At 46.0% G+C, this 19013-nt stretch overlaps 1 protein-coding gene across 1 annotated transcript in view; it reads right to left on the bottom strand.

The window, feature by feature from the left end:
- Positions 1-19013, bottom strand: part of LOC145338657 (uncharacterized) — a 42836-nt gene that overhangs the window by 17492 nt on the left and 6331 nt on the right. Inside the window, exon 2 of the mRNA XM_080183049.1 lies at positions 2144-2458. Coding sequence (XP_080039175.1) covers positions 2144-2458 — 315 coding nt within the window. The remainder of the gene's footprint in view (positions 1-2143; positions 2459-19013) is intronic.

Here is a 19013-nt window from a genome sequence, read left to right as displayed (position 1 = left end):
CACTTTCTCTAGTTTAATAATATCCTTTTTATAGTCGGGTGGCCAGAACTGTGCTGGATAGCACTCCATGAAGTTGTTGCTGAGATTTTGGCCATTTTAGATAGAATTTACAATTCTCCACTTGGGACAAGTTTAGCCACAACTCTGCAGTCTGCCTCCCCCCAATAACATATAACTCCCTTGTTAGTCAGAATCTATCTGTCTCTCTGCCTTAATAATAGTGACTGACCCAGTCTCCACTGCTGTTGCGTTTCAAGGATTCACAGCCCTCTTAAGGGTATTGATAGGCAGAGGGATCTGGGTGTACAGGTATACAGGTCACTGGAAGTGGCAACGTAGGTAGAGAAGGTTGTCAAGTAGGCATACGGCATGCTTGCCTTCATCAGCCGGAGCACTGAGTTTAAAAATTGGCAAGTCATTTTGCAGCTTTATAGAACCTTAATTGGGCCGCCCTTGGAATATGGTGTTCAATTCTGGTCACCACACTACCAGAAGGATGTGGAGGCTTTGGAGAGGGTACAGAAAAGATTTACCAGGATGTTGCCTGGTATGGAGGGCATTAGCTATGAGGAGAGGTTGGAGAAACTTGGTTTGTTCTCACTGGAACGACGGAGGTTGAGGGGGGGCATAGACAGAGTGGATAGTCAGAAGCTTTTTCCCAGGGTGGAAGAGTCAATTACTCGGGGGTACAGGTTTAAGGTGTGAGGGGCAAGGTTTAAATGAGATCTATGGGCAAATTCTTTACACAGAGGGTGGTGGGTGCCTGGAACTCATTGCAGAGGAGGTGGTGGAAACAGAAATGATAGTGAGTTTTACGGGGCATCTGGACAAATACATGAATATGATGGGAATGAAGGGATATGGTCCCCGGAAGGGAAGGGGGTTTTAGTTCAGTCAGGCAGCATTGGCGGTGCAGGCTTGGAGGGCTGAAGGACCTGTTCCTGTGCTGTAATTTTCTTTGTTCTTTGGTCTTTGTTCTCTGTGAGAAAAGATTTCTTCTCAACCCCATCTTAAGAAGCACAGCGCCACAGTGGGTTCGCACTGCTGCCTCACAGACTCTAGGTCTGCACTCGTTGGAGTTTAGAAGGATTGGGGGGGATGTTTTCACTAGCTGGAAAAGCTAGAACCAGAGAGCATAACCTCAGGCTAAAGGGACGATCCTTTAAAACAGAGATGAGGAGGGATTTCTTCAGCCAGAGACTGGTGAATCTTTGGAACTCTTTGCCTCAGAAGGCTGTGGAGGCCAGGTCATTGAGTGTCTTTAAGACAGAGATGGATAGGTTCATGATTAATAAGGGGATCAAGGATTATGCAGAAAAGGCAGGAGAATAGGGATGAGAAAAATATCAGCCATGATTGAATGACTGAGGAGACTTGATGGGCTGAGTGGCCGAAATCTGCTCCGACGTCTTATGGTTTATGGGGTAAAATATTTGGTATTGTGCAACAACCTCTTACATTGGCTGCTGAAGCTTTCTTGTCCAATTTCACCTCTTCCACATCAACAAAGGGCTCGAGTACAACAGCTGGGATGTACTTCTGAAGCTGTAAAAGGCTCTGGTCAGACCCCATTTGGAGTATTGTGAGCAGTTTTGGGCCCCATGGCTAAGAAAGGATATGCTGGCCTTGGAAAGGTTCACAAGAATGATCCCTGGAATGAAGAGCTTGTCGTATGAGGAACGATTGAGGACTCTGGGTCTGAACGCTTTGGGGTTGAGAAAGATGAGGGGGGATCTTCTTGAAACTTACAAGATACTGCGAGGCCTGGATAGAGTGGACGTGGAGAGGATGTTTCCACTGGTAGGAAAAACTGGAAGCAGAGGACACAACCTCAGGGTAAAGGGACGATCCTTTAAAACACAGATGAGGAGGAATTTCTTCAGCCAGAGAGTGGGGAATCTGTGGAACTCTTTGTCGCAGAGGAGGCCGGGTCATTGAGTGTCTTTAAGACAGAGATAGATAGGTTCCTGATTAACAAGGGGATCAGGGATTATGGGGAAAAGGCAGGAGAATGGGGATGAGAAAAATATCAGCCATGATTGAATGGCGGAGCAGACTCGATGGGCCGAGTGGCCTAATTCTGCTTCTATGTCGTATGGTCTAACAATGCAGTTTTAGATGGAAAATAACATCTTGTACTAACTTTTAGGTCTTTTGTATTGCCGTTCCACCATTGCGTTGGAATCGTGGCCCGCCTTGCAGTGGTAGACACTATCGGTATTCCAATCTGACGCAGAGACTTTGAGAACACTGCTCATCGTGTATTTCATGTCTTTTCCCTGGACTGGTGGAAACTTCTTGATTCCAGTCGTAATGACCTGATTGTTCCTGGACCATGTCTGAGTGATGTCCTTGGGTTGAAAGTCCTTGACCAGGCAGACGAGGCTGATCTCATCTTGGTTTGAGTTCACGCCACAGGAAGGGTTGGGAATGTAGACCGATGGTGCAGCCTGGGTAACTGAAATATAAATAATTGCACACGGATAAGCTCAGTAAATAAATATATACAAACATGCAGCAGGAGTCAGCTGTTCAGTCAGCTTCCAGCTTGCTCTGCCATTTGATGGCAGCTTATCTGATTGTGGCCGCACTCTACTTTCCCGTCTATCCCTGTAGCATAGAAGATAGCAGCAGAGGAGGCCCTTCGAACCTGCTCCGCCATTCATCACCATCTTGGCTGATTATCCAGTTCAATAGCCTAATCCTGCTTTCTCCCCATAACCTTCAATCCCTTTTACCCCAAGTGCTGTATCCAGCTGCTTCTTGAATACATTCAATGTTTTGGCATCAACTACTTGCTGTGGGAATGAATTCCAGAGGGTGAAGAAATATCTCCTCATCTCCGTCCTAAATGGTCTATCCCGAATCCTCAGACTGTGACCCCTAGTTCAGGACTCCCCCATCATCAGGAACATCCTCCCTGCATCTATCCTTTCAAAACCTGTTGGAATTTTATAAGTTTCTATAAGATCCCCTCTCATTCATCTGAACTCCAGCGAAAACTTTCTCAGAAGACTAAAGAAATTTGGTATGTCAGCTATGATTTTCACCAACTTCTACAGATGCACCATTGAAAGCATTCTTTCTGGTTGTATCACAGCTTAGTATGGGCTCCTGCTCTGGGCAAGACCGCAAGGAAGTACAAAGGTCATGACTGTAGCCCAATCCATCACGCAAACCAGCCTCCCATCCATTGACTCTGTCTACACTTCCCGCTGCCTCGCATTAAGTTGATCTTTCTCTATACCCTAGATATGACTGTAACACTACATTCTGCACCCTCTCCTTTCCTTCTCTATGAACGGTATGCTTTGTATAGTGCACAAGAAACAATGCTTTTCACTCTATGTGAATAAATGTGACAATAATAAATCAAAATCTAGCTGTGACTGGAACACTACATTCTGCACTTTCTCGTTTCCTTCTTTATGAACGGTATGCTTTGTATTGCATGCAAGAAATAATATTTTTCATTGCATGTTAATACATGTGACAATAATAAATCAAATCAATCAGGTGAAAAACAATCCTAACCTAGTCAATCTCTCCTCCTACATCAGTCCCACCATCCCCAGAATCAGCCTCTCAACCTTTGACTCCCTTATTGACCAAGAATCTATCTAAATCATCCTGGAAAATATTCAATGACCGTGCCCCACTGCAGTCCTGGGAAGTGAATTCCACATATCCGACCCACTGAGAGAAAGAATTTGCCCCCAACCTTCAGGTTATTTTTAAATGTGTCCTCTGGTCCTAGTCTCTCCAACAAGAGGTACAGGCTGACACTCCAATGTAGTGCTGAGGTTGCGATGTACTGTGTGAAGTGCCGTACTGCACACGAGAGGTTAAATCGAGGCACCTCCCCCGCATGGCCACTTTCACAGGAGAGCAAGGATCTTCTCCCCAGCGCCATGGCCAAAGTTCATCTCAAATCCAATATCACTAAATCTGATTGTCTGGATCAATATTACATTGTTGTTTGTGGAATCTTGCTGTGCACAGTTTGGCTGCTGTGTTTCCCTGCAACTGTCTCCAATTCAGAAACATCCTGATCTTACTGAATGGCAGAGCAGGCTCACGGGGCCAGATGGCCTACTCCTGGTCCGAGGTCTTCTGTTCTTCTGTTCGTATTTTCGTATTATTGTGTAAATTAAAGTCTCTTTACGAAACAACAGCAAAACATAGAATTGCAGTATCACCACCGAAAGGTGTAATGGTAATGTCAATGCAACAATAATTCAGAGCTCGGGCTAATGTTCTGGGGACATGGGTTCAAATTCCAGCGTGATCAGTGGTTAAATTTAAATTCAATTTCCAAATCTGGATGAGAAAGTTAGTCACAGTAATTGCAACCATGAAACTGTCATTGACATCTGGTTCACTAATGTCCCTGAGGGAAGGAAATCTGTCTTCCTTACCTGGTCTGGCCTACATGTGACTCCAGAGTCACAGCAATGTGGCTGGCTTTACTTATTCATTTGTGGGACATAGGCGTTAGTGTCTGGCCAGCATTTACTGCCCCTCTATTAGCCCGACGGCAGTTGAGAGTCAACCACATTGCTGTGGCTCTGGAGTCACATGTCGGCCAGACTGTACAAGGACCCAGATTTCCTTCCTTAAAGGACATTATTGAACGAGATGGGTTTTTCTGACAATCGACAGTGGTTTCATGGTCATCAGTAAATTCTTAATTCCAGATATTTCATTGAATTCAAATTCCACCATCTGCCGTGGTGGGGTTCGAACTCAGGTCCCCAGAACATTAGCTGGGTTTCTAGATTAACGATAGCAATAAGATCACTGGACATCACATTCCCGACTCTTACCTGTCCTCTGAAATGGCCAAGCAAGACACTGAGTTCAAGGACAACTAAGGATGGACAACAAATGCTGTCTTTCCCAGTGATGCCTACACCCCATGAAATACAGCTAAGCCCGTAGGCCTACTCCTGCTCCTAGTTCTTATGTTCTTATTTCAAACCCACTCACCCCCCTTGTTAGAACATAGAACATTACAGCGCAGTACAGGCCCTTCGGCCCTCAATGTTGCGCCAACCAGTGGAACCAATCTAATGACCCTCTAACCTAAACTATTCCAATGGTATCCATATGTCTATTCAATGACCATTTGAATGCTCTTAAAGTTGGCAAGTCCACAACTGCTGCAGGCAGGGCATTCCACGCCCTTACTACCCTCTGAGTAAAGAACCTACCTCTGACGTCTGTCCTCTATCTCTCACCCCTCAATTTAAAGCTATGTCCCCACGTGTTAGCCATCACCGTCCGAGGAAAAAGACTCTCTCTGTCCACCCTATCTAATTCTCTGATCATCTTGTATGCCTCAATTAAGTCACCTCTTAACCGTCTTCTCTCTAATAATAACAACCTCAAGTCCCTCAGCCTTTCCTCATGAGACCTTCCCACCATACTAGGCAATATCCTGGTAAATCTCCTCTGCACAAATCTCCTCTGCACCCCTTTCCAATGCTTCCACATCTTTCTTATAATGCGGCGACCAGAACTGTACGCAACACTCCAAGTGCGGCCACACCAGAGTTTTGTACAGTTGTAACATGTTGTATGAACTAATATTGATGGTCATGAATTACAAGTGGTTGTGAAAGAAACTCTTCATTTAACACGTTTCATGTCCTCACAATGTCCCCGAGCATTTTGCAGCACTTTGGTAGGTTAGGAGAGTGGGCAAAGAAGTGGCAGATGGAATACAATGTGGAAAAGTGTGAGGTTATGCACTTTCGAAGGAGGATTGGAGGCATAGACTATTTTCTAAATGGGAAAATGTTTAGGAAATCAGAAACACAAAGGCACTTGGGAGTCCTTGTTCAAGATTCTTTCAAAGTTAACATGCAAGATCAGCCGGCAGTTAGGAAGGCAAATACAATGTTAGCATTCCTGTCAAGAGGGCAAGAATATAAAAGCAGGGACGAAATTCTGAGGCTGTATAACGCTCCAGTCAGACCCCATATGGAGTATTGTGAGCAGTTTTAGGCCCCGTACCTAAGGAAGGATGTACTGACCTTGGAAAGGGTCTGGAGGAAGTTCACAAGAATGATCCCTGGAATGAACAGCTTTTCGTATGAGGAACGGTTGAGGACCCTGGGTCTGTACTCGTTGGAGTTTAGAAGGATGAAGGGGGGAATCTAATTGAAACATACAGGATACTGCAAGGCCTGGATAGAGTGGACACTGGGAGAATGTCTTCACGAGGGAACAACCTCAGGTTAAAGGGACAATCCTTTAAAACGGAGATGAGGAGAAATTTCTTCAGCCAGAGAGTGGTGAATTTGTGGAACTCTTTGCCACAGAAGGCTGTGGAGGCCAGGTCATTGAGTGTCTTTAAGACAGAGATAGATAGGTTCTTGATTAATAAGGGGAGCAGGAGTTATGGGGACAAGGCAAGAGAATGGGAATGAGAAAAATATCAGCCATGAATGAATGGGGAGCAGACTTGATGGGCCGAGTGGCCTAATTCTGCTCCTATGTCTTCTGGTCTTCTAAGATATGGGGTAGGAAAGTGTTAAATTAAAAGCGAAGGAATTTAGACTGGCTAAGAGGAGTGGGCGAGAAGAGGATTGGGAGAGGTTTAAATGTCAACAAAGATTGACAAAGAAGTTGATAAAGGAGGGTAGGAGAAACTATGAAGCTGGGCTAGCACTTAATATAAAAAAGGATAGCAAGAGTTTTTATAAATATATAAAAAGGAAGAGGCTGGCTAGGGTGAACGTTGGTCCTTTAGAGGATGAGAAAGGGGACCTAGTGGTAGGAGATGGGGATATGGCTAAGGTATTGAATAACTTTTTTGTTTCTGTCTTCACGGAGGAGGACGTGAATAATTTGCCGGCTGTTAGCGATGGAAAGGTGGTAGGACTGGAGGGTCTTAATGACATTACTGTTACTAGAGAGGTGGTGCTCGACAGACTGGAGGGGCTGCTTGTGGACAAGTCCCCAGGACCGGATGGAATGCATCCGAGGGCCCTGAAAGAAATGGCGGAGGTGATAGTGGATGCCTTGGTGGTTATTTTCCAGACGTCGCTGGATTCCGGGGAAGTGCCGGAAGATTGGAAAACGGCTAATGTTACACCATTGTTTAAGAAGGGTGCCAGGCAAAAGGCGGGGAATTATAGGCCGGTTAGTTTAACGTCTGTGGTAGGTAAAATGTTAGAATCCGTCATTAAGGAGGAAATTGCGAGGCATCTTGAAGGGAATTGCTTGATAGAGCAGACGCAGCACGGTTTCATTAAAGGGAAGTCGTGTCTGACAAATTTATTGGAGTTCTATGAGGATGTGTCTAGGGCGGTGGATAGAGGAGAGCCGGTGGATGTGGTCTTTCTGGATTTTCAGAAGGCGTTTGACAAAGTACCTCATAAGAGGTTATTGCAGAAGGTCAGGGTACTTGGAGTTGGGGGTAGGGTGTTAGCGTGGATAGAGGATTGGTTGTCAAATAGGAGGCAGAGAGTGGGGGTCAACGGGTGCTATTCGGATTGGCGGATGGTGACGAGTGGAGTGCCCCAGGGGTCGGTGCTAGGGCCTCAGCTTTTTACCATTTATATAGATGATCTGGAGGAGGGAACCGAGTGTAGGGTGTCGAAATTTGCGGATGACACCAAGATTGGGGGAACGGCAAATTGTGCGGAGGGTGTGGAGAGTCTGCAGAAGGATCTAGATAGGCTGGGCGAATGGGCCAGGAAATGGCAAATGGAATTTAATGTTGGCAAGTGTGAGGTGGTCCACTTTGGTAGGAATAATGGTAGGAAGGACTATTACTTACGTGGCGAAAAACTGCAGCAGGCGACGGTGCAGAGGGACCTCGGGGTCCTTGTGCATGAGTCGCAAAAACCCAGCTTGCAGGTGCAGCAGGTGGTCAGGAAGGCGAATGGGATGCTGGCCTTCATAGCGAGGGGGATTGAATATAAAAGTAGGGAGGTCTTGCTGCAGCTGTATAGGGCATTGGTGAGGCCGCAGCTGGAGTACTGTGTGTAGTTTTGGGCGCCGCACCTGCGCAAAGATATTTTGGCCTTGGAAGGAGTGCAGAGGAGGTTTACTAGGCTGATACCGGAGTTGAGGAGGTTGAGCTATGAGGAGAGGCTAAATAAACTAGGCTTGTACTCGTTGGAGTTGAGAAGAATGAGGGGAGATCTCATTGAGACGTATAAGATTATGAATGGGATGGATAGGATAGAGGTGGAGAGACTCTTCCCACTCAAAAAAGACAGCAGGACTAGGGGGCACAGCCTCAAGATAAAGGGGAGGCGTTTTAGAACGGAGTTGAGGAGGAACTTCTTCACTCAAAGGGTGGTGAATCTCTGGAATTCTCTACCCGTTGAAGTGGTGGAGGTTGCCTCGCTAAATATTTTCAAGAAGCGGGTTGATGGGTTTTTGATAAGAGAGGGGATTAAGGGTTATGGGGAGAGGGCCGGAAAGTGGAACTGAGCCAGGACAGATCAGCCATGATCTTATTGAATGGCAGGGCAGGCTCGAAGGGCCAGATGGCCTACTCCTGCTCCTATTTCTTATGTTCTTATTATGTTCTTATGTGGACAAGTCCCCAGGACCGGATGGAATGCATCCAAGGGTTCTGAAAGAAATGGCAGAGGTGATAGTGGATGCCTTGGTTATTATTTTCCAAACCTCGCTGGATTCCGGGGAAGTGCCGGAAGATTGGAAAACGGCTAATGTTACGCCATTGTTTAAGAAGGGTGGCAGGCAAAAGGCAGGGAATTATAGGCCGGTTAGTTTAACATCTGTTGTAGGTAAAATGTTCGAATCCGTGATCAAGGAGAAAATAGCGAGGCATCTTGAGGAGAATTGTTTGATAGAGCAGACGCAACATGGTTTCGTTAAGGGGAAGTCATGTCTGACAAATTTATTGGAGTTCTATGAGGATGTGTCTAGGGCAGTGGATAGAGGAGAGCCGGTGGATGTGGTGTTTCTTGATTTTCAGAAGGCGTTTGACAAGGTGCCTCACAAGAGTGCAGAGGAGGTTTACTAGGCTGATGCCGGAGTTGAGGAGGTTGAGCTATGAGGAGAGACTGAATAAACTAGGCTTGTACTCGTTAGAGTTTAGAAGAATGAGGGGAGATCTCATTGAGACGTATAAGATGATGAATGGGATGGATAGGATAGAGGTGGAGAGACTCTTCCCGCTCAGAAAGGATAGTAGGACTAGGGGGCACAGCCTCAAGATAAAGGGGGGGCGGTTTAGAACGGAGTTGAGGAGGAACTTCTTCACTCAAAGGGTGGTGAATCTCTGGAATTCTCTGCCCGTTGAAGTGGTGGAGGCTACCTCGCTAAATATTTTTAAGACGCGGGTTACATAAGAACATAAGAAATAGGAGCAGGAGTAGGCCAACTAGCCCCTCGAGCCTGCCCCGCCATTCAATAAGATCATGGCTGATCTGTCGTGGCTCAGTTCCACATTCCCGCCCTCTCCCCATAACCCTTAATCCCTTCTCTTATCAAAAACCCATCAACCCGCGTCTTAAAAATATTTAGCGAGGTAGCCTCCACCACTTCAACGGGCAGAGCATTCCAGAGATTCACCACCCTTTGAGTGAAGAAGTGCCTCCTCAACTCTGTTCTAAACCGCTCCCCCTTTATCTTGAGGCTGTGCCCCCTCGTCCTACTATCCTTTCTGAGTGGGAAGAGTCTCTCCACCTCTATCCTATCCATCCCATTCATCATCTTATACGTCTCAATGAGATCTCCCCTCATTCTTCTCAACTCTAACGAGTACAAGCCTAATTTATTCAGCCTCTCCTCATAGCTCAACTCCCTCAACTCTGGCATCAGCCTAGTAAACCTCCTCTGCACTCCCTCCAAGGCCAAAATATTCTTGCGTAAGTACGGCGCCCAAAACTGCACACAGTACTCCAGCTGCGGCCTCACCAATGCCCTATACAGTCGCAGCAAGACCTCCCTACTTTTATATTCTATCCCCCTCGCGATGAAGGCCAGCATCCCATTCGCCTTCCTGACCACCTGCTGCACCTGCAAGCTGGGTTTTTGCGACTCATGCACAAGGACCCCGAGGTCCCTCTGCACCGTCGCCTGCTGCAGTTTTTCTCCACGAAAGTGACAATCCTTCCTACCATTATTCCTACCAAAGTGGACCACCTCGCACTTGCCAACATTAAATTCCATTTGCCATTTCCTGGCCCCTTCGCCCAGCCTATCTAGATCCTTCTGTAGACTCTCCCCACCCTCCGCACAATTTGCCTTTCCACCAATTTTGGTGTCATCAGCAAATTTCGACACCCTCCACTCGGTTCCCTCCTCCAGATCATCTATATAAATGGTAAATAGCTGAGGCCCCAGCACCGACCCCTGGGGCACTCCACTCGTCACCGTCTGCTAATCCGAACAGCACCCATTGACCCCCACTCTCTGCCTCCTATTTGACAACCAATCCTCTATCCACGCTAACACCCTACCCCCAACTCCATGTCCCCTGACCTCCTGCAATAACCTCTTGTGAGGTACCTTGTCAAACGCCTTCTGAAAATCCAGAAAGACCACATCCACCGGCTCTCCTCTATCCACCGCCCTAGACACATCCTCATAGAACTCCAGTAAATTTGTCAGACACGACTTCCCTTTAACAAAACCATGCTGCGTCTGCTCTATCAAGCAGTTCCCCTCAAGATGCCTCGCTATTTCCTCCTTGATGATGGATTCCAACATTTTACCTGCAACAGACGTTAAACTAACAGGCCTATAATTCCCCGCCTTTTGCCTGGCACCCTTCTTAAACAACGGCGTAACATTAGCCGTTTTCCAATCGTCCGGCACTTCCCCGGAATCCAGCGACGTCTGGAAAATAACCACCAAGGCATCCACTATCACCTCCGCCATTTCTTTCAGGACCCTCGGATGCATTCCATCCAGTCCTCGGGACTTGTCCACAATCAGCCCCTCCAGTCTGTCGAGCACTACCTCTCTAGTAACAGTAATGTCATCGAGACCCTCCAGTCCTACCACCTTTCCATCTCTAACATCCGGCAAATTATTCACGTCCTCCTCCGTGAAGACCGAAACAAAAAAGTTATTCAAGACCTCAGCCATATCCCCATCCCCTACCACTAAGTCCCCCTTCTCATCCTCTAAGGGACCAACGTTCACCCTAGCCAGCCTCTTCCTTTTTATATATTTATAAAAACTCTTGCTGTCCTTTTTTATATTAAGATGGGTTTTTGATAAGAGAGGGGATTAAGGGTTATGGGGAGAGGGCGGGAATGTGGAACTGAGCCACGACAGATCAGCCATGATCTTATTGAATGGCGGGGCAGGCTCGAAGGGCTAGTTGGCCTACTCCTGCTCCTATTTCTTATGTTCTTATGTTCTTAAGAGGTTATTACAGAAGGTCGGGGGCATGGAGTTGGGGGTAGGGTGTTAGCGTGGATAGAGGATTGGCTGTCAAATAGGAGGCAGAGAGTGGGGGTCAATGGATGCTATTCGGATTGGCGGTTGGTGACGAGTGGAGTGCCCCAGGGGTCGGTGCTGGGGCCTCAGCTATTTACCAATTATATAGATGATCTGGAGGAGGGGGCTGAGTGTATGGTGTCGAAATTTGCTGATGACACCAAGATTGGTGGAACGGCAAATTGTGCGGAGGGTGTGGAGAGTCTGCAGAAAGATCTAGATAGGCTGGGCGAATGGGCCAGGAACTGGCAAATGGAATTTAATGTTGGCAAATGTGAGGTTGTCCACTTTGGTAGGAATAATGGTAGGAAGGACTATTACTTACATGGCGAAAAACTGCAGCAGGCGGCGGTGCAGAGGGACTTCGGGGTCCTTGTGCATGAGTCGCAAAAACCCAGCCTGCAGGTGCAGCAGGTGGTCAGGAAGGCTAATGGGATGCTGGCCTTCATAGCGAGGGGGATTGAATATAAAAGTAGGGAGGCCTTGCTGCAGATGTACAGGGCACTGGTGAGGCCGCACCTGGAGTACTGTGTACAGTTTTGGTCGCCGCACTTACGCAAGGATATTTTGGCTTTAGAGGGAGTGCAGAGGAGGTTTACTAGGCTGATTCTGGAGTTGAGGGGGTTGAACTATGAGGAGAGGCTGAATAAACTAGGCTTGCACTCGTTAGAGTTTAGAAGAATGAGGGGAGATCTCATTGAGACGTATAAGATGTTGAATGGGATGGATAGGATAGAGGTGGAGAGGCTCTTCCTGCTCAGAAAGGACAGTAGGACTGTACATAGAGTGAGGTAACCGTACATAAACACAGTTACAGTGTGGGACTGTGCACAGTGTGAGGGAACTGTACAGAAACACACTTACAGTGTGGGACTGTACACAGAGTGAGGGAACTGTACACAAACACAGAGAGAGTGTGGGACTGTACACAGAGTGAGGGAACTGTACACAAACACAGAGAGAGTGTGGCACTGTACACAGAGTGAGGGAACTGTACACAAACACAGTGACAGTGTGGGACTGTACACAGAGTGAGGGAACTGTACACAAACACAGTTATAGTGTGGGACTGTACACAGAGTGAGGGACCTGTACACAAACACAGTGACAGAGTGAGGGAACTGTCCACAAACACACTTACAGTGTGGGGCTGTACACAGAGTGAGGGAACTGTACACAAACACAGTTACAGTGTGGGACTGTACACCGAGTGAGAGACCTGTACACAAACACATTGAGAGTGTGAGACTGTACACAGAGTGAGGGAACTGTACACAAACACTGTGACAGAGTGAGGGAAGTGTACACACACACAGTTACAGTGTGGGGCTGTATACAGACTGAGGGAACTGTACACAAACACAGTGACAGTGTGGGACTGTACACAGAGTGAGGGAGCTGTACACAAACACAGTTACAGTGTGGGGCTGTACACAGAGTGAGGGAACTGTACACAAACACACTTACAATGTGGGGCTGTACACAGAGGAGGGAACTGTACAGAAACACAGTTACAGTGTGGAACTGTGCACAGAGTGTGGGAACTGTACAGAAACACAGTTACAGTGTGGGACTGTACATAGAGTGAGGGAAGTGTATACAAACAGACTGACAGGGTGGGACTGTGCACAGAGTGAGGGAAGTGTACGCAAACACAGTGACAGAATGAGGGAACTGTACACAAACCCAGTTACAGTGTGGGGCTGTACACAGAGTGAGGGAACTGTCCTGAAACACAGTTACAGTGTGGGACTGTACACAGAGTGAGGGAACTGTACACAAACACAGTTACAGTGTGGGACTGTACACAGTGAGGGAACTGTACACACAGTTACAGTGTGGGACTGTACACAGAGTGAGAACTGTACACAAACACAGTCACAGTGTGGAACTGTACAAAGAGAGTGAGGGAACTGTACAGAAATACAGTTACAGTGAGGGAACTGTACACAAACACAGTTACAGTGTGGGACTGTACACAGAGTGAGGGAACTGTACACAAACACAGTGACAGTGTGGGACTGTACACAGAATGAGGGAACTGTACACAAACACAATTGCAGTGTGGGACTGTGCACAGAGTGAGGGAACTGTACAGAAACACAGTTACAGTGTGGGACTGCACGCAGAGTGAGGGAACTGTACTGAAACACAGTTCGAGCGTGGGACTGTACACAGAGTGAGGGAAGTGTACACAAACACAGTTACAGTGTGGGACTGTACACAGAGTGAGGGAACTGTGCACAAACACAGTTACAGTGTGGGACTGTACACAGAGTGAGGGAACTGTGCACAAACACAGTGACAATGTGGGGCTGTACACAAAGTGAGCAAGTGAGGGAACTGTACACAAACACAGTTACAGTGTGGGAGTACACAGAGTGAGAGAACTGTACACAAACACAGTGACAGTGTGGAACTGTCCGCAGAGTGAGGGAACTGTACACAAACACAGTGACAGTGCGGGACTGTACACAGAGTGAGGTATCTGTACATAAACACAGTTACAATGTAGGGCTGTACACAGAGCGAGGGAACTGTACAGAAACACAGTTACAGTGTGGGACTGTACACAGAGTGAGGGAACTGTACATAAACACAGTGACAGTGTGGGACAGTACACTGAGTGAGGGAACTGTACACAAATTCAGTTACAGTGTGGGACTGTACACAGAGTGAGGGAACTGTACTTAAACACAGTTACAGTGTTGGACTGTACACAGAGTGAGGGAACTGTACACAAACACAGTTACAGTGTGGGGCTGTACACAGAGTGAGATAACTGTACACAAACACAGTTACACTGTCGGGCTGTACACAGAGTGTGGGAATTGTACACAAACACCGTTACGGTGTGGGACTGTACACAGAGAGTGAGGGAACTGTACACAAACAGTTTCAGTGTGGAACTGTACACAAAGTGAGGGAACAGTACAGAAACAGAGTTACAGTGTGGGACTGTACATAGAGTGAGGGAACTGTACACAAACACAGTTATGGTGTGGGACTGTACACAGAGTGAGGGAACTGTACTTAAACACAGTTACAGAGTGTGGGACTGTACACAGAGTGAGGGAACTGTACAGAAACACAGTTACAGTGTGGGGCTGTACACAGAGTGAGGGAACTGTACACAAATACAGTTACAGTGTGGGGCTGTACACAGAGTGAGGGAACTGTACACAAACACAGTTACAGTATGGGGCTGTACACAGAGTGAGGGAACTGTACACAAACACAGTGAGATTGTGGGACTGTACACAGAGTGAGGGAACTGTACAGAAATGGTTGAAATGTCTGACTCTACACAGGGTGAAGGAGCACGGTTAGTACGTGACAGTGTTGAGACAGGGCTGATAGTAAATCCAGAGCTGCCCAAAGAGAAGATTGAAATAGCTGCCAAAACAATTATTTCAATTTGTATATTATGGGGCAGCTTCCTGAAATCAGGATCTGATTTCCCATTAATTGTGAAGATTTTATATTTAACTAAACATTGATTAAAGCAGAAACAAAATTACACTTAAACACAACAGTAGATTCACACAGTTAGCACTGCTTTTTACTAGTTCCAGAAAGATCTTGGGTGTATCGAGACACAAAGATAACCTTCCATTTTCTGATGGTAACAGTCCTTTTGGATATTTCAATCTGTGGAATTCCAGTCAGTTCACCACACAATGCCCTGTGGTTCTTGATGTTTACTCTGACTGTTACAGCAAACTGTTTTCCCAGGTCTGATCCTGTCTGCACAATGTCTTTGAGCTATTACCGTCTACCACACCATCTGCTTGGGGATATTATCCCACACTGTCTTCTTGGAGATCTAAGTAACTAACACCCTTACACAGCCTTCAGTATTTTCTTCAATGTGATCCTTCCCTTTGGTCTCCCTATTCTGTATTTTTTCATGCAGTCTCTCAGAAGTTTCCCTTTGCCCAGGACTGACTCATTTCCATAAGTCTGTAGTTCATACATTTTAAACAGTAAACTTACCCTACCTTTGTCTCACTTTCTTAAAATTTTACAACCTTGATTTGATTTGATTTATTATTGTCACATGTTGGGATGCAGTGAAAAGTATTGTTTCTTGTGCGCTATACAGACAAAGCATACTGTTCATAGAGAAGGAAAGGAGAGAGTGCACAATGTCGTGTTATAGTCAAAGCTAGGGTGCAGAGAAAGATCAACTTAATGTGAAGTAGGTCCATTCAAAAGTCTGACAGCAGCAGGGAAGAAGCTGTTCTTGAATCGGTCGGTACGTGACCTCAGAGTTTTTATCTTTTTCCCAGTGGAAGAGAGAATGCCCAGGGTGTGTGGGGGTCCTTAATTATGCTGGTTGCTTTTCCCCAAGGCAGCGGGAAGTGTAGACAGAGTCAATGGATGGGAGGCTGGTTTGTGTGATGGATTGGGCTACATTCACTACCCTTTTGTAGTTCTTTGCGGTCTTGGGCAGAGCAGGAGCCCATACCAAGCTGTGATACAACCAGAAAGAATGCTTTCTATGGTGCATCTGTAAAAGTTGGTGAGAGTCGTAGCAGACATGACAAATTTCCTTAGTCTTCTGAGAAAGTAGAGGCATTGGTGGGGCTTTCTTAACGATAGTGTTGGCATGGGGGGGACCAGGGCAGGTTGTTGTATCTGTTCCAAACTATTTATTCTGTTGCCTGATATTCATTAACATATCAACAGCATTTCTTACTGATGTTTAGATCCTTACAGTCTCTCTTAATGCAATTACACCAATCACACCCCACTAACCTGTTTTCCAATCTGTGAGAAATACGACAGTGTTATTACCAAAAGAAAAATATTATAACTCCTCATTTTCCTGACAGCAGTTCCAATGTGCATCTGTTTTCAGGTTGTGTAAATGAACCTTTATTTGTCTTCTTGAGTGGCAGGCAGTAGTTCGGGTGCAACGACTGAAGAGGATTTATTAAATAATAATAGCAGTATTATAGCAGGACGAAGTAGAAAGGATCGAGAGCTTCATGTTTTTAAGTGTCCAGATCACCAACAACCTGCCCTGGTCCCCCCCAACGCCGACACTATAGTTAAGAAAGCCCTACCAACACCTCTACTTTCTCAGAAAACTAAGGAAATTTGGTATGTCAGCTACGACTCTCACCAACTTTTACAGATGCCCCATAGAAAGCATTCTTTCTGGTTGTATCACAGCTTGGTCTGGGTTCCTGCTCTGCCCAAGATCGAAAAAAATTACAAAAGGGTCGTGAATGTAGCCCAATCCATCACGTAAACCAGCCTCCCAGCCATTGACTCTGTCTACACTTCCCACTGCCTCAGGGAAAAGCAGCTGGCACAATTCAGGACCCCACGCACCCCGGACACTCTCTCTTCCACCTTCTTCCGTCGGGAAAAAGATACAAAAGTCTGAGCTCACATATCAATAACAGCTTCTTCCCTGGTGCTGTCGGACTTTTAAATAGACCTACCTCGCATTAAGTTGAGCTTCCTCTGCACCCTAGCTATGACTGTAACACTACATTCTGCACTCTCTCCTTTCCTTCTGTATGAACGGTATGCTTCGTCTGCATAGCACACGAGAAACAATACTTTTCACTGTATGTTAAGACATGACAGTAATAAATCAAATCAAAGTTATCGCCTGAATTTTAATAAATTAAATTAATTAATTTTACCAAACTTAAGCTCTTACATTTTAAAAAGGAAATTTACCCTATTTTTACCTCATGTGCTGACAATTTTACAACTGGGATATGTTCCTGTTTGAACTGAAGCAACCCAGTTCCAAACTATTTATTCTATTGCCTGATGTAAATTCTAATGAAATTCCCCTGGTACACTCTGTTCATTAACACATCAATGCTGTTTCTTACTCATGGTTAGACGCTTACAGTCTCTCTTAATTCAATTACACCAATCACACACTCACTAGCCTATTTTCCAATCTGTGAGAAATACGACAGTGTTATTACCAAAAGAAAAATATTAGAATTCTTCATTTTCCTGACAAGTGTATGCATTTTGGAAGGAGAAATGGAGACATAGACTATTTCTAAATGAGGAAATGCTTTGGAAATCAGAAACACAAAGGGACTTGGAATCCTTGTTCAAGATTCTCTTAAGGTTAACGTGCAGGTTCAGTTGGCAGTGAGAATGACAAATGTAACGTTTGCATTCATGTCGAGAGGGCTAGAATACAAGAGCATGGATGGACTTCTGAGGCTGTAGAAGGCTCTGGTCAGACCCCATTTGGAGTATTGTGAGCAGTTTTGGGCCCCATATCTAAGGAAGGATGTGCTGGCCTTGGAAAAGGTCCAGAGGAGGCTCACAAGAATGATCCCTAGAATGAAGAGCTTTTTGTATGAGGAACGGGTTGAGGACTCTGGGTCTGTACTCGGTGGAGTTTAGAAGGATGAGGGGAGGGGGGATCTTATTGAATCTTACAGCAAGGCCCTGGATAGAGTGGACGTGGAGAGGATGTTTCCACTAGTAGGAAAAACTCGAACCAGAGGGCACAACCTCAAGGTAAAGGGATGATCCTTTAAAACAGAGATGAGGGATTTCTTCAGCCAGAGAGTGGGGAATGTGTGGAACTCTTTGCTGCAGAAGGCTGTGGGGGGCCGGGTCATTGAGTGTCTTTAAGACAGAGATGGATGGGTTCTTGATTAATAAGGGGATCAGGGATTATGGGGAAAAGGCAGGAGAATGGGGATGAGTAAAATATCAGCCATGATTGAATGGTGGAGCAGACTCGATGGGCCGAGTGGCCTAATTCTGCTCCTATGTCTTATGGATAACGGTTACAATGTGGCTCTGTTTTAAGTTTGTGTAAATGAACCTTCATTTGGCGTTTGAGTGGCAGACAGTAGTTTGTGTGCAACGACTGAAGGGATTTATGAAGTAATCATAGCAGTACTCAATAAACAGGCATTAGTTCAGGAGTCACACACAGCCTTTCCTTTCCAGAGTAACTCAGACACAGATCAAAGCTCATACTCGTCTGGCCTGACCTCTCTCCGCTGTTTTCCTCCTCCTCCTCGCTTCCACCATGCATGTTCACATGTTATTACACACGTAACAAATTACAGTTCTACACAGATGCTGTCAGACTTGCTGAGTTTTTTCCAGCATTGTCTGTTCTATTACAAGTTACAACAGCACACTTACACCAGTGCAGTATCTGTATTCAATACATGTGCACGGTGGCACAGAGGTTAGCACTGCTGCCTGACAGTGCGAGGGACCCTGGTTCAATTCCAGACTCAGTTCACTGCCTGTGCTAGGATGCTACCGGGACTTGGTGGTTTATATTAATGACTTGGATGAGAGCATAGGAGGCATGGTTAGTAAGTTTGCAGATGACACCAAGATTGATGGCACAGTGGACAGTGAAGAAAGTTATCTCCAATTGCAACGGGGTCCTGATCAGTTGACCCAGTGGGCTGACGAATGGCAGATGGAGTTTAATTTACATGAATGTGAGGTGATGTATTTTGGTCGATTGAACCAGGGCAGGACTTACTCAGTTAATGGTTGGGGAGAGTTACAGAACAAAGAGAACTCGAGGGACAGGTTCATAGCTCCTT

Source organism: Carcharhinus amblyrhynchos, unplaced genomic scaffold (genome assembly GCF_965287045.1).
Source record: "Carcharhinus amblyrhynchos unplaced genomic scaffold, sCarAmb.v2.hapA chromosome_131, whole genome shotgun sequence".
Taxonomy (NCBI): domain Eukaryota; kingdom Metazoa; phylum Chordata; class Chondrichthyes; order Carcharhiniformes; family Carcharhinidae; genus Carcharhinus; species Carcharhinus amblyrhynchos.
The sequence above is the reverse complement of the archived record's forward strand: the minus strand, read 5'-3'. Positions and strand labels throughout refer to the sequence as shown.